Source organism: Leptonotus elevatus, chromosome 2 (assembly GCF_054856555.1).
Source record: "Leptonotus elevatus isolate MCC_2025b chromosome 2, RoL_Lele_1.0, whole genome shotgun sequence".
In the NCBI taxonomy this organism is placed as follows: domain Eukaryota; kingdom Metazoa; phylum Chordata; class Actinopteri; order Syngnathiformes; family Syngnathidae; genus Leptonotus; species Leptonotus elevatus.
Window position 1 is genome coordinate 3265490 of NC_141240.1, and position 16719 is coordinate 3282208.

The following is a 16719-nucleotide window of genomic DNA, read 5'->3' on the forward strand; positions in this document are numbered from 1 at the left end:
AAGGTGCGATGTTTTTATATGGAGTTAAACTAGGGTAAAAAGTTTTGTACTTGAAAAAATAAAACTTGAAACTGAATTTTTTTGTGTTGATCATGAATTTCACAAGATATAAAAAGGTATTAAAAAAAATAAATAAGCGTGTGAAACGTTTTTTCGGGTCAAAATTAATTTTGATTCACTTCGGTCATTCCTTTGAATAAATTATTTATTTTCACTTTTTGCTTCCATGTATATTTTGACATTTGAGGTCTTATTTTTTTCAGTTGCATGTTTTTTCTTTTCAGATTCAGAACTTATTTTTTCACTTTTAGATTTTTTTTTCCCAGATTCAGACTTTTGATCCAAATGTTACGTGGGGGCGTGATGTCAGCTGAGCGAGGCGTGGAATCATGAGTGACAGCTGCGCAAAAGTGCTTTGGAACCCCCCCAGTGACAGTGCCTTCAGGGAACGTAGGAATTAAAAGAACTCTTAACTCAACACTTATATACACCATATTCTTGTGATTGGCAGCATACGAATTGATGCCAGCGACAAAATTCCATTTGAAAACCTGTTTTAGACAGTACTGAGCGCCAATTTTGGTCTTTGAGCGATTGATTATGCCAGATTTTGCCGTACAACAGCCACGTTTAAGTTTCTCTCTCTCTCTCTTAAATCTTTTTCCCCCCAGTTTGAAATCAGTTTTTTTGAGTTTCAGACTTTTGATCCGAATGTTAAGTGGGGGTTGTGGGATCAACTGAGCGGGGCGTGGGATCAACTGAGCAAGGCGTGGGATCATGAGTGACAGCTGAACAAAAATGGTTGGACACTCACCAGTGACCATGCCTTCAGGGAATGCAGGAAACCAAAGAAATCAAACTCAACACTAGGGCTGGGCGATATGGACCAAAAGTCCTATTAGGATCGATATACCATATGTATGCCGATACCCCCCTCCTTCCCAAGCAAATTTTCTGTCATAGCCAAATATGACATGTCACAAATAGTGTTATTGAAACCGGATATTTCAGTGAAAAGTGTCCAAATCAAATGAATAAATAATAAACAGATGTCTTCACCTGGTTCATGAAAAATGCTTAGTTGTTCAAATAATAAAATGTAAACATAAATACTGCTTAACAACAGGAGTACCATTTTTATAAATGAAAGCTCTGCAAGGTTCACAGTTAAAATATATCTTAAATAAAAATAGACTATAAAATATAATAGACCAATCGTTTTCTAACATCTACACAATGTAACGTTATGAGTTCATTAGAGCAAAAAATATGTACAGGCTTAATTAGAGGCTTGTTAATGCATTGATGGGTATTAAGTCAGGACTCGATAATGTACTAATGGTATGAAAATTATACTGCAAACCAATTGTCTTTGGCACAAAACAAATCTCTCTCTTCTCTGGTAGACGTGCACAGCTTCTGCTGTTCCCCAACATTTTTTTATCAAAAACATTCTAAAGGACACCTCCCACCCTGGTCACTCTCTGATTGAGCTGCTGCCGTCAGGCAACGGTACAGATCACTTAGAACTATAGGACAAAAAGATTCAGACACAGCTTCTATCCCATGGTAATAACTGCACTAAAACAAATCTGAAATGTAACACTGTCTTCTTAGGGAAAGAGGGAATGATTAGCTGTATGTCTGGTTGTTTGGCATTGTGTTTATTTCAGTTATGTGTGTATGTATGTCGATACTGTATACACACGTATGTATACCAGTACATTTATTTTTAAATGCAGTTTATAGTTTTATATGACTTGAATGTTTTTGCACTGACTGGTTTGGCACATTTTGTTGTACATGTTACAATGACATATTCTCTTCTATAATCGAGAGGCTTGAAACAGAGAGTTATTTTTCACCCTGTAGACAGACACGCACCAACGTACCAACACATTAAAAAAAAAATCCGCTGGAGTGGAGATATTTGAGCCAAATCAGTCTGACCCAAGAATTTACAAGACTACCTAAATCAGGGGTGCTCAAGTTCGGTCCTCGAGAGCCCCTATCCAGTCTGTTTTCCATGTTTCTCTCCACTAACACACCTGATTCATGATCAGGATCGTTATCAGGCTTCTGCAAAGCTTGCTGATTAGCTGATCATTAGATTCAGCTGTGCTGCAGGAGTGAAACATGTAAAACATGCTGGGTAGGGGCTCTTGAGGACCGAACTTGAGCACCCCTGACCTAAATGTTACTTTAATATTTAATCAAATTTAAAATTAAGCCTTTTTTTTTTTTCAACGGTTGAAAAAGTATTACTCATTTAAATTATCTGCCAATTATGTCTTGGGGACTGAGTCTCCACTCTTCATAAAAGATAGTGACTGACGTCCCAGCGTACAGTATAGTTTATTTAAATCCTGAAATAGAAAATTTGTTCATTTAATGCAAAATAGTTTTATGGTCTAATAAGCAACTCGAATGGATTATTTCAGACAAAATGTATTACTGTAGAAGTACTACTCAGTTATAGCAGCCCCCCACCGCCCCAAAAAACACTTTGTATTTTTTTTAATATTCTCATATTTTATTTTACAAAACATTAAAAAGTCAACAAAGCAAATGTGCTTTCAAAAATCATTAAACCACACACAAAGTAAATAATTAAAATGACTTTTTGAGGTTTTAGTGACATCTTTGGTGAATTTTTCTCATGATTTGTGCAAAATAGACCAAGCGCAATTCCGGTAAGAGGAAGGTGCGATTGAGCGCACGCTTTGCGCTAGTGGTCTCGTGATACAAGACTCCCCCATGAGGTCGCCAATCAAATGAAAGGAAGGGGAATTCACAGAGACAACAGGAAGCAGCGGAGGGTGATGGTAAGCAGAAGCAGGAGCGGCGTGGCCTGAAGGAGCAGGGCAGAGCTCTTGAGCTTCACCTCCACGGGAAAGTGGTCGCTCACCTGCAGAGCCTGGAAGACAAAAGACCAGAGATTCAGTAAGCAACTACACCAAAATCAAGTGACTTTTGCTTTTTCTTTGCTTCTTGTGTGTTGACACCACAGAAGGGTGGTAAGGTAATGTAGCATGATATCAGCAGCATTTATTACAGTAAATGCATTTCAATAAATACATAATGAAAAATGAGAGCGTAGACATGACCAAACTGTTTGCTGGCACATCTCTGTAATGTGATAGACATCTTCAAAAGGAGAATAGATTTATTGGGTTTTATTATACAGAGGTTAACTTTCCTTAATAGTATGCCGAGTGAATGCGAAGAATGGTGTCAATAAATACGTAAACTAGGGGTGTCAAAATTAGTGCATTCAATTTGAGTTAATTTAAAGTTCCTTTAACACCACCATTTGTTTTAAACGCGTGATTAATGACCGCCCCTTACTTGGAAAACCTGTACTGGGGGAATGGGCTCTTTGCACAAATCCACTACTTCCTGAACTCAATACCACTCCTTCATTTCCTGTCTTTCATGATTGGACAAACTGATTAATCCAGGTGTGTCTGGCCAATGTCGTCGTGGTTACTGAGGTAAGGCACACCTGGAATAATCAGTTTGTCCAATCATGAAAGACTGGAAATGAAGCAGTGGTACTGAGTTCAGGAAGTAGTCAATTTGTGCAAAGAGCCCATTCCAGTCTCAGCAGACACGTCCAGGTAAAAATTTAGCAGTAATAAATGTAATAATAATGCATATATTTGTGCAGACTGGGGTCAAGTTGTATTTTACAATAAAACAAAAAAGTTACTTCATGTTAAAGATTAGCTCTTAATATGAAAAGAAAAATTGCACTGAGCTGTCACCATCTAAGAAATGCAATTATGCCATCTAGTGGCAGAAAAATTACCTCAACACAAATCAATATCACACTCGTTTTTTTACAGTACAGTACATCGTTTTAATTTTAACTCAATTTTATGAATTATCATGAAATGACTATCATTGACTAAAAAATGCAGCCATATTTCTATTAGTTTAACATTTTCCCCATTTTTATGTTAACAAGAGTATGAAAACTTAGAAAAAAATGTTTGATTGTACATTTAGAACAGATATAAAATTTGTGATTAATTGTGAGTTAACTACTGAAGTCATGCAATTAATTACGGTTAAAATATGTAATCGCCTGACACCCCTAATGCAAACATTAGACAAGGACGCATGACATTAACAGAAGGGTGCATTACTGTTTTCCTGGTCAGTTTGAACTCCTGAGGGAAGTTGAAGACATTGGCGGAGAACGGCATTATGGCTTTCAGGAAAGACTTCCCATACACGACGATCCTGCGGTACAAGATGCAACGCCATAGGTCAAACACCCTCAACACGCACGCACAAGTTCGCACGTACACGCCTACCGATCATATGCACAGCTTGTCTCGTCCGTGATGGTGGTGTCCATTTTGTCTCCAATGAGCCACAAGAAGCTGGTGTTGGTAAACAGTCGGATGTTCTTTTTGTCGCGGCGTGTCATGTAAGCGCAGCCAGCGTGGAAATTTCCTAAGAACATCACATTCTACACACACACACGTCTTTGTATCATCGTGGGGACACCTCATTGACATGATGCATTTCCTAGCCCCTAACCATCAAAAATGATTGCCTACCCCCATTCCTTACCCTAACCTTATCCATAACCCAATTCAAACCTAAACTCTAAAACCAAGTCTTGACCCTCAAAAAAAAAGTCTGAACTTGTGGGGACTAACAAAATGTCCCCACAATTTCAAGTCGGTCCCCACAATGATAGTTAAACCTGGAAAAAGACGTGTGTATAGGCCCCACAATGTAGCAAAGACAAAGGCACACACGCACACACACACACGATGGGTACCTGCTGCATAAAGTACTTGAATGGCAAGGTCAATACCAGCTCATTGAAATGTTGGTTAAAATCAATTGTGTGTGCGTGAATGTGCATATTTCTTAAAGGGACAGTAAGATACTTTATTTGATCTTGATTATGGTTAACTTTTACATTTCTTGAGCGATTTCAATGGTTGAAATTTTAAACTGTTCAGCTCATTGAAATGTTGGTTAAAATCAAATGTGTGTGCGTGAATGTGCATATTTCTTAAAGGGACAATAAGATACTTTATTTGATCTTGATTATGGTTAACTTGCACATTTCTTGAGCGATTTCAATGGTTGAAATTTTAAACTGTTCAGCTCATTGAAATGTTGGTTAAAATCAAATGTGTGTGCGTGAATGTGCATATTTCTTAAAGGGACAGTAAGATACTTTATTTGATCTTGATTATGGTTAACTTGCACATTTCTTGAGCGATTTCAATGGTTGAAATTTTAAACTGTTCAGCTCATTGAAAAGAGTTGCAAGAGTTAGCAGGCCCATTCAAAATTTCCGCGGGAATTTTTCTAGTATTATTATTTTTTAATCTTCCGCGTTTTTTTCTGCTAAAACGCGGCCCGTACCGTAGATCGCACCGGGACAAATGAGGTATCAAACGATGCGGCTCGATCTGACTCGGTGCGGCATTATTTTTCTAAGAATTCCCAGTTACCATGGCGACGCTATTCCCAAAAAACTCCCAAAATAAGTCCCATAGGAATGAATGGGAAAAGGAAAGACAAAATCACACATCAAGCACCTTTTTCAAAGACACGCTGCGCGCGCATACGTTAACCGACCGATATGAATTTTAGCTCATTTTGTGGGAATTTTTCCCATCTTTAGCTCAGTGTCCAAAAAAAAATTAAGGAATGAAAGCTCTCCCCCCTGTGCGGGTTCAAAGACAGTGAGCGAAGGGGTGAAAGTCGCCTATTTAGAGTGTGACTAATTAAGGCTTCAGTGACGGGAACCAAAAAATATATTTCCAAAAGTTTCACTTCAACTCGTCACCATGGCCACAATCTTTGCTCACTAGACATCAAATTCGCACATTTCGTAGCCACAAGCCTCTGCTTTCTGAAAAACTAAGTTTTATTTGGCTAAGGTGTCATTTAGTACCTTTATTTTCACTTTAAGCGTGGAGAAGTCGGACTTGAGCGCCTATCTCCTCCATGTTAATTTCGCCGTTTTTTCCCTCTTCATTTTCGATCAATCATAAGTTTTCAACCTGCTCTCATTTGGTCATTTTTCATCCGATTAAAAAACTGAGAACATGCTCGCGTTCCCCAAACCCTTGCCGTTCTAACGAGCCATTTCTGGAATCTGCATTTTCAACCGTTAAGTCGCGAGAGGCTTTTGTTTGAGGTGAGCGTAATCCTATACAAATCAATGGAATGTTGGTGCGTGACGTCTTCTAACAACTTAAAATCAAATGTGTGAGCGTGAATGTGCAGTGTAAAGGGGCAGGAAGATACTTTTAGTTGATGTTGACTATGGTAGATTCCACATTTCTTGACCGATTTCAATGGTTTAAATTTTAAACTGTTCAGCTCATTGAAATGTTACTTAAAATCAAATGTGTGTGCGTGAATGTGCATGTTTCTTAACTCTTTGACTGCCATAAACGTTATAAAACGTTTAGCATAAACCTAGGGAAGGGCGCCGAGGACGTTAAAAGACGAATAGCAAGTCCCCTATGTTTTTTTTGTTTTTTTTGAAAACGGGTGCAGGAAAGCCTTGGGCAGCTGCGCTGAAAGTATCAGGCAGATCTGATTAGTAAAAGACTCGTTTTGGCCCCTAGAGGGCAGCGATGACTCTCTTTGCACAAGGTTGGATGGGCCGCCCACCGTGGGCGTCAGTAGAAGACGTGAGGCGGAGCTAGAGTGTTGAGGAGACAATGGCTGATCCAAGCCACAATGGCTTGACCAAGCAACCGGTTGCAAGCAGCTCACGCTTGAGCATTTTTTTCAAAGACGGAAAGCATCAATCAATACTAAAAAGCGCATTGATGTCGACGATGATGATGACTCCGAGCTTGACGCCAAAGTTGGAAGCCTTGACGCGACTATTATGATCACGTAGTAAGCCTCACCGGCTAAGCGCGGCTAGCGCTGCTAAGGCCGCAAAACGCGCACAATAGCCGACCGGGTACTTCTACACAATCGGACATTCGATCGGGCGATGGAGAGTTGGCATCGACCAATGCAGATTGATGATGATGATGATGATGACTCCGAGCTTGACGCCAAAGTTGGAAGCCTTGACGCGACTGTTATGAACTGTAGCCTCACCGGCTAAGCGCGGCTAGCGCTGCTAACGCCGGAGCTGCACAAGCGGACATTCGATCGGACAATGAAGAGTACCCCGAGTCCAATGCATATTCATCGGAGGAGCGGGTACAGTCTGATCACGGAGAAGACACTGTTTCTGGACTACGATGCCACCATGAATGGAGTGGATAAAATGGATCAAAACATCTCTTATAACCCGGTGTAGCAACTGAAGGACACGAGGAAGCGAGACGTAACGAAACCGTAGCATGATCCTGATATTAGACTTGATGGCAACACACACTGCAGTATATACTTGCTATTCCCCGGAAAAAACGGCCTGCAAGAAAGTGGAGCACGCGAAGAGGCAATCTGTTGTGCAAATGCTGTTGCGTCTTCTTGCACGCAGGAGAGTGTTACAAAAATAAAAACTGTCGTTGAAACATCCACATATTTGTAAATAGCACCACAGTTGCACACATTTGTAAATAGTTTGCCAAATTGTTGTCAAATTGTTACACTGTTGAATGTAAATAAACGTATTTTGCTATCAAAAAACACTTTTTCATTCTTGGTGGTAGTGTTTTATAGAAGTAAAGCACTATTTAGGTGTTTGTGGCATCATTCATGGACAAAAAGAAGTGTCAAATTCACTAGAATGCATGAAATAATATCGTTTCACTAAAAGCTTGATTTTCTGATGAAAGATGAAAGTCCAATCTTTCATTTGGTAGTACGTGTGTTTCCATAGTCCAAACAGAACATTTTCTGTGGACCTTGAAAGATCAGTCAAAATGCTTAAATCGGCTGGCACAGACGGCATCCCTTTTCTGAAAACGTCTGGCAGTCAAAGAGTTAAAGGGGCAGTAACATAGTGTTGATTATGGTTAACTTTTACATTTCTTGAGCGATTTCAATGGTTGAAATTTTAAACTGTTCAGCTCATTGAAATGTTGGTTAAAATCAAATGTGTGTGCGTGAATGTGCATATTTCTTAAAGGGACAGTAAGATACTTTATTTGATCTTGATTATGGTTAACTTGCACATTTCTTGAGCGTTTTCAATGGTTGAAATTTTAAACTGTTCAGCTCATTGAAATGTTAGTTAAAATCAAATGTGTGTGCGTGAATGTGCATGTTTCTTAAAGGGGTAGTAATACTTTTAGTAGATTATGGTTAACTTTTACATTTCTTGAGCGATTTCAATGGTTTAAATGTTATTTTTATTGCGTGTTTCCACGCGAGTTAGCAGGCCCATTCAAAATTTCCGCGGGAATTTTTCTAGTTATGGGCCTGCTAAGCTTTCTTTTTTATTATTCCACGGATTTTTCCGCAAAAATGCGGCCCGAACCGTAGATCGCACCGGGACAAATGAGGTATCAAACGATGCGGCTCGATCTGACTCGCTGCGCTATTATTTTTAAAAGAATTCCCAGTTACCATGGCGACGCTATTCCCAAAAAACTGCCAATAAAAGTCCCATAGGAATGAATGGGAAACCGAAAATGATCACATCACATCAAGCACCTTTTTCCAAGACACGCTGCGCGCATACGTTAACCGACCGATGTAAAAATTAGCTCATTTTGTTGGAATTTTTGTCATCTTTAGCTCAGTGTCAAAAAAAATTTAAGGAATGAAAGCTCTCCCCCCTGTGCGGGTTCAAAGACAGTGAGTGAAATATCCTTTATCCCATGTGTGTGTATTGCATGAGCTAGAGCGGACCAATTAAGAAAGAGTGTAGAGGGAAAAAAATGTTTTCAAGTTTCACTTCAACTCGTCACCATGGCCACAATCTTTGCTCACTAGACATCAAATTCGCACATTTTGTAACCACAAGCCTCTGCTTTCTGAAAAACTAAGTTTTATTTGGCTAAGGTGTCATTTAGTACCTTTATTTTCCCTTTAAGCGAGGAGAAGTCGCACTATTTCGATCTCTTTTCAATGTTATTTTCGCCGTTTTTCCCTCTTCATTTTCGATCAATCATAAGTTTTCAACCTGCTCTCATTTGGTCATTTTTCATCCGATTAAAAAACTGAGAACATGCTCGCGTTCCCCAAACCCTTGCCGTTCTAACGAGCCGTTTCTGGAATCTGCATCTTCAACTGTTAAGTCGTGAGAGGCTTTTGTTTGAGGTGAGCGTAATCCTATACAAAATCAATGGAATGTGGGTGCGTGACGTCTGTTGGTGCGTGAATGTGCATGTTTCTTAAAGGGGCAGTGAGATACTGTTGATTATGGTTAACTTTTACATTTCTTGAGCGATTTCAATGGTTTAAATTTTAAACTGTTCAGCTCATTGAAATGTTAGTTAAAATCAAATGTGTGTGCGTGAATGTGCATGTTTCTTAAAGGGCCAGTAATACTTTTAGTAGATTATGGTTAACTTCCACATTTCTTGAGCGATTTCAATGGTTTAAATTTTATTTTTATTGCGTGTTTCCACGCGAGTCAGCAGGCCCATTCAAAATTTCCGCGGAAATTTTTCTAGTTTTTTATTATTACTCAACTTATTCCTCCCACTTTTTTGACACCTAACTACTTCCACATAATTCATCCGATTCTTGTCATTCAAATTTTAATGTATTCCAAATATTCATGACATGCTTGGGTCTTTTTTGTTTATTCCAAATATTCACACCTTACCCACAATTCCCCATTTTGTACCCTATTTTCCCCCATTCATTCTTAATAGGAGATACTACATTTCACATTTACTTCCACATTTTTCATCCGATTCACTTTGTTCCAACTTCAATATATTCCACCAATTTTCGCCATGAGCTCCATCTTTTTCAGTTCCAAAATTCACGCCTTACCCATAATTCCCGATTTTGTACCCTATTATCCCCCATTAATTCTTAATGGGAGATTCTACATTTCACATCTACTTTCACATTTTTCATCCGATTCACTTCGTTCCAACTTCAATATATTCCACCAATTCACGCCATGAGCAAGCTACTCAGGACTTTCTGCTGACATCATATGTTAGCTTAGCATTATTAGCTTAGCATGCTAATGCTAAGTGGTCCAAAAATGCTAATTAGCTAGTGGACCTTGGTCAGTTCCTTCTGCTGACGTTACGTTCGCTTAGCATAATTGGCTTAGCATGCTAATTCCTGATTTGGTATCATAATTTTCCCCTTTCATTCCAAATGGCAGATTCATCATGACACATTTACATCATTTCTAAGTGAATTTAACTCTTTGACTGCCAAGCATTTTCAGAAAAGAGGATATGTGGGTGCCAGCTGATTTAAGCATTTTGACTGATCTTTCAAGGTCCACAGAAAATTTTGTGTTTGGACTATGGAAACACAGATACTACCAAATGAAAGATTGAACTCTCATCTTTCATCAGGAAAGTTAATTTCTACCCTATTCCGTTTTTCAGTAATCAACAATAGAAAATAGGTTAGTTTCACCCAAATGCTCTGTTTTGGACCAAAATACGGAGAAATCAAGCTTTTTGTGAAACGATATTATTTCATGCACTCTAGTGAATTTGACACCTTTTTTTTTCCCCCGTGAATGATGCCATAAACATCTAAACAGTGCTTTACCTCTGTAAAACACTACCACCAACAATGAAAAAGTGTTTTTTGATAGCAAAATACGTTTATTTACATTCAACAGTGTAACAATTTGCCAAAACAATTTGGGAAACTATTTACAAATGTGTGCAACTGTGGTACTATTTACAATTGTGTGGATGTTTCAACTACATAGTTTTTCTTTTTCTGAGGTATATTGTGTAAAACTCCCCTGCGTGCAAGGGGACGCAGCAGGATTTGCACCACAGATTAGTTTCACTACGATTGCCCCTTCGCGTGCAGACCCTACAACACTTTCTTACCGGCCTTTTTTTCCGGGGAATAGCAGGTATATACTGCAGTGTGTGTTTGGCCATGTTGTCATCAAGTCTACTCTCAGGATCATGATACGGGTACCTGGTGTTACGTCTGGCTTCCTCATGTCCTTCAGTTCCTACACCGAGTGGTAAGAGATGTTCTGATCCATCTTATCCACTCCATTCATGGTGGCATCGTAGTCCAGAACCAGTGTCTTCTCCGTGATCAGACTGTACCCACTCCTCCGATGAATATGCATTGTACTCTGGGTACTCTCCATCGTCCGATTGAACGTCCGCCTGTACAGAAGTGCTCGGTTGTGCACCACTGTTTTCCGCCGTTAGCATCGCTAGCCGGTGAGGCTTTACTACGTGATCGAAGCCGCCGCGTCAACGCTTCCAACTTCGGCGTCAACCTCTGAGTCACCATCATCATCATCAATGTGCTCTTTAGCATTGGTCGATGCTTTTCGTCTTTGAAAAAAATGCTCAAGCGTGAGCTGCTTGCAACCGGTCGCCATTTTCGCTTCCTCAGCCATTTTCCCCTCAATACTCTAGCTCCGCCTCAAGTCATCTACTGACTCCTACCCGATCTTGTCCAAAGAGAGTCATCGCTGCCATCTCGTGCCCAAAAATAGTCATTATACTAACTCGATCTGCTTGATACTTTCAGCACAGCTTGCCAAGGCTTTTCCTTCCTTGCTTCGGGAGTACGAATACCGAGCCTCTTGATACGGGCTGTTTGGTCCCTGTTCCACATTGCCGGCAGTAAGTTGGATTCGTTCCCAGTGAGGGTTGGACTCCGTCAAGGTTGCCGTTTGTCACCAATTCTCTTTATAACTTTTATGGACAGAATTTCTTTGTGCAACCAAAGCGTTGAGGGGGTCCGGTTTGGTGGCCTCGCCTGATGCTTCGGGAGTATAGAGGTTTGGTGGCCTCGCCTAGTGCTTCGGGAGTATAGAGGACCAAGTTCCTAGATACGGGCTGTTTGGTCCCTGTACGGCCGGTGTCAAAGTTTGGTCCGCATTGCCGGCAGTAAGTCGGATTTGTTTCCAATGAGGGTTGGACTCCGCCAGGGCTGCCCTTTATCAACGATTCTGTTCATAAGTTTTATGGACAGAATTTCTAGGCGCAGCAGCGGCATTGAGGGGTTCCGGTTTGGTGGCCTCAGCATTGCATCTCTGCTTTTTGCAGATGTGGTACTTTTGGCTTCATCAAGCCGTGATCTCAAACTCTTACTGGAGCGGTTCGCAGCAGATTCTGAAGCGGTTGGGATGAAGTTCAGCACCTCCAAATCCGAGATCATGGTCCTCAGTCAGAAAAGGGTCTTGTTCATGAGTGAGGGCAGGAGGGAGCAATAATCGACAGGCGGATTGGTCCAGCGTCTGCAGTGATGCGGTCTGTTGAGGTGAAGAAGGAGCTGAGCCAAAAGGCGAAGCTCTCAATTTTCTCTCGTTCCTACCCTTACCTATGGTTACGAGCTGTGGGTCATGACCGAAAGAACAAGATCCCGGATACAAGCAGCCGAAATGAGCTTCCTCCACAGAGTGTCCGGGCTCTCCCTTAGAGATAGGGTGAGAAGCTGAGTAATCTGGGAGGGACTCATGGTCGAGAGGAGCCAGTTGAGGTGGCTCAGGCATCTCCCTGGAGAGGTGTTCCGGGCATGCCCCACTGGCAGGAGGCCCCGGGGACGACCCAGGACACGTTGGAGAGATTATGTCTCTCGGCTGGCCTGGGAACGCCTTGAGATCCTGCTGGAGAAGCTGTTTGGGGAGGGAAGTCTGGGCTTGCCTGCTAAAGCTGCTGCCCCCGCGACCCGACCCCCGATTAAGCGGTAGATAATGGATGGATGGATAATTAATGCCAAAGGTATTCAAATCAATAAAGCAGAGTGCCCAAATTAATGACCTGCCGACATTTGTTTACATGATTATTGCACACTTTTGGTAAATCCAATAAACTTTATTTCACTTTTCAAATATCACCTTGTTCATCTACTATATGATATATTTAACAGACATGAAATTGCTGACCCAAATAACAAAAAATTTAAAAAGGAAAATCTTGAAAATTGTCAGGGATGTCCAAACTTATTTATTTATTTGATTGCCTCGGGTTGAGGGCGATACCGTGACCAAGTTTTTTTTATTAGAGAAAGCATTGATTTTGCGGGACATGGCCTCAATTTGCAGGAGGCATGATTTGAGCTGTATGTGCGCATCAGTGCTGGGCGATATGACGATACCGTGATGACGATAAAACAAATTCTTATTGTGTCATTTTTCCTATCGTGTTTATCGGCATTTGTCACTTACAGCAAACAAAATAAGTGACAGAACGCTTGTTTGATAGACAAAAGCATTCATTTACATGCTATTTCACACAGCTGTCCCTAGGTGGCAGCCTGAACAACACATAACAGTGACTCATGATATATAGTAGTCATTCATTATAAGCTTACGGTGCCAACTATCATCCACCCATCCATCCATTCTTTGAACCGCATATAGTCAATGAAAATTAATAGAAAACAAGGTGGGTAAATGCAAATAACGAATCCTACTACTTTAATAACTGTTAAAAGGAACAAAAAAAAGACACCTCAAAGAGTGCTGGGTACTCCGCTCCTTTTGGCCAACACAAGGCTTGAAATAATCTGTTTCGCATAGCAGTTTGCGTGTCTACATTACATGTGCATTTTTAGCCTCATTAAAAAAATTATTTTTCAAAAGTTTTTCCAAAAATTGACCGGCAGGGGCAGCCCCAAAAGCTTCGCTGGGATGCCTCCATGGCGGCATATAAAAGTTGTAAGTACCGACATTCTCACAAAGCGATTACGAGGAGTGATTAACAGGCGAGAAAGATGGAGAAGCCGTGCTAACTCCTATGCTAACTGACTAATGTTATCGTGGACGTGGCAATAAGTGCTTGGGTGATCGATTAGACTTTTCACAAAAGTCTCGTTAAAGTGAAGCGTGCCCAACTTTGAACAGCAAAATAGCAGGCAATTGAATGAGTATCTGGAGAGAGAAACTAATGTTACACACTTAGCAAATTCATACAACACACTTCGGTAAACAGGAAGTGATGTGATTGTTGTTACGGCGTCATGTATGTCAGCCGGGAGGAGGATTAAACGTTTATTAATTTTGATAAGAGAGTCAGAAAATGGATGGATATACTAAAGTGAATACATTTAATATCACTAAAGGTTATTTGTTTGTAGCCCCTGAGTTTTGATTTAGACTTTTGAAATCTACACAATAAATGTTCTCACAATTATATTACATAGTAGAGCTCATCATTTTTTTATAAATTTTAATAAATTTCTGTCTGACCATTTTTTTATCCCTCTTATTTAGATGAATACATTTTGTGAAAAATGTCACTGCCTCTTCTGTTTGCATTTGATCATTTTATATAGCAGCACTACTAATGGATGCATTTCTCATTTGATACACATCTGTCACTTAAACATAAAACGAGAAAACATAAACAGTACATTTTTCCATATCGGCCACTCTTGTATGTATCTGTTAGTTAATTGAGCAGTAGTCAGGTGGTTAGCAAGGAAGCGTCAATGTCACCTTGTCGTTCCATTTGTTCAGTACTTGCTTGAAGACATCATACAGGTGGTCGATCTCTTGGACGGCACTGCTTGGGTCAGCGTGCAGCCCAACCAGAACAAAATTCTTGATAGCTGACAACAAAAGCGGTTTTCGTAAAACAACAAAAACACGATGAAAATGATTCACGGGTTGCTTGCTTACCAGTTGTGTTGCTGTGGACGTAAACAGCAAACGGCGCTCGGACAAAATGATTCTGGCCTTGATACTGATGCTGACCCTTTACATGCACTGTCTCTGTCCTGACGACAAAACATCAGGATCAAACTAAAGAGTTAAAATGCAAAAGCAGTCATTAACATTTTTTGTGAAGTGAGTAACATGATATTTTCTCTCTGGTTAAAGCTACTATTTATTTTAGCTATCTTAATTAATATACATCCTTGGCATTATTCTGTCTCGTAAGACAATAGAGTTTGTGACGGCTTAGTCTGTGTTTTTTTTTTTTTGCATTTCCTGCTATGGCTATATAGTCCAATGCATGAGTGGCAAATTCTATTGCATTTGGTGCAGATTAAGTCAATTCCCTGTGTACTTATGGATACCAGTTTCGGCCTGGTTTGTCTACCAAGCTCTTTGTTCTTCCAATTTGGTCTCTCTCATCTCCATAGCTTGCATGATGCCTGCCTTTACTATGGATTGCCAAGCAGCACGATCTGAGGCCACTGCTTCCAGATGTGATGGATCAATGGCACCTGCCTTCAGGTCACGCTTGCACATGTCTTTATTGCGTAGGGCAGGCCGTCCCACTGGTTGATGACCCGTGGCCAGTTCACCATATAGGATGTACTTTGGCATTCGACCATCGTCCATGGGACATACATGCCCCAACCAGCGCAAACGCAAACTTGGTATCCTTGCCTGGGCTAGTACGTTTTTATCGTTGATATGGTTTCTCCAGGTAATTCCGAGGAGCCTTCTAAGGCAGCGTAGATGAAAGGCGCTCAGCCTGCGTTCCTGATGGGAATAAAGGGTCCATATTTCACTACCATAAATGAGGGTGCTCAATACACAGGCTTAGTACACTTCATCTTGGTGTTGATTGTCAGTAAGGTGTTCTCTTTGGAAGGCGGGCCATTGCTGTTGAGGCTTTGCCAATCCGTGTATTTAACTCAGTTTCCAGCGATAGGTTTTTGGAGATATTAGAGCCAAGATACATAAATCTGTCAGCTACCTCAAGTGTGTGATCACAAATAGAGATGCAGGGGGCAGAGCTGATATCTTGGCCCATGACAGGGCATCATTGTCAGCAAAGAGCATCTCTCGAATGAGGACTTTTTGCACCTTCATCTTGGCTCGGAGGCGTGCAAGATTAAAATGATTTTTATTGCTCCTGCTGTGGAGAAAGACACCGTCTTCGGGCTATTGAAAGGCATAATGCAACAGCAGCGAGAAGAAAATGCCAAATAGTGTTGGAGCAAGGACACATCCCTGTGTCACACCAGTCTTAATTGGGAAGGCCTCTGAGCATGACCCCATTATATTGAACAGCTCAGTGCATGTTATCGTGAAAGGATATAGGCCCCCAATCCCTTCATCATTGTGTTAATCTCAAAATTAATACAACCAAACATTTTTATGCCTCAAAATAGTACAAACAAATGCAATATTGCAGATATTTTAAATAATATACACTAATAGTATATATAACTTAAGCAGAGGTGGCAAATCCGAGTCCAGAAAGTAAAAACCCTGCCACAGTTTGGCTTTAGCCACTTGTGCTTCTACTCTGGGGAGCTTGTTTACCTGTGGGTGATAACAGCATCTTCAGCAAAAACTGAACATAAATTGTCAGTAACAGTGGCAACGTAAAATGGTTGTCCTCTGGCTTCAACCACGAGAGGCCAATTTTGAGTCCACCATATACAAATCTGTGGTAACATCACATGGGACGGAAGTAAGATCAAACGTAACATGGGGTCTGTGCTCTTCCCCGTAAGCCTCTTCTGCACATAGCTACCACTGTGGTTAGTAACCAAAGACAAGGGTGCCAAAAAGCATTCCCACATATGTTATTGTGATTTGGCACCCCATCGGGGGGCCGATGGGGTGCCTGGTGGGCCTGCAGTGCCCCGTCCCGCTGCGTTGGGCCGGGGGCGCGGGCCGTGTTGGGGCGGGGGGCGCTCCTGCTCCTGGGTTTGCTCTCCGGCCGGTGG

General features: G+C 40.9%; 1 protein-coding gene across 4 annotated transcripts in view; it reads right to left on the reverse strand.

Moving 5' to 3' along the window:
* Nucleotides 1–2256: 2256 nt before the first annotated feature.
* The window catches only part of LOC147178172 (deoxyribonuclease-1-like), a 37865-nt gene continuing 23402 nt past the window's right edge, over nucleotides 2257–16719 (reverse strand). Inside the window, exons 6-10 of one of the 4 annotated variants that reach the window (XM_086068203.1) lie at nucleotides 14708–14805; nucleotides 14525–14637; nucleotides 4323–4480; nucleotides 4152–4248; nucleotides 2257–2917 (exon numbers count right to left, since the gene is read on the reverse strand). In XM_086068203.1, coding sequence (XP_085924329.1) covers nucleotides 2792–2917; nucleotides 4152–4248; nucleotides 4323–4480; nucleotides 14525–14637; nucleotides 14708–14805 — 592 coding nt within the window. In that variant the 3' untranslated portion in view covers nucleotides 2257–2791. The remainder of the gene's footprint in view (nucleotides 2918–4151; nucleotides 4249–4322; nucleotides 4481–14524; nucleotides 14638–14707; nucleotides 14806–16719) is intronic. The other 3 variants (XM_086068201.1, XM_086068202.1, XM_086068200.1) reach the window with 3 other exon arrangements.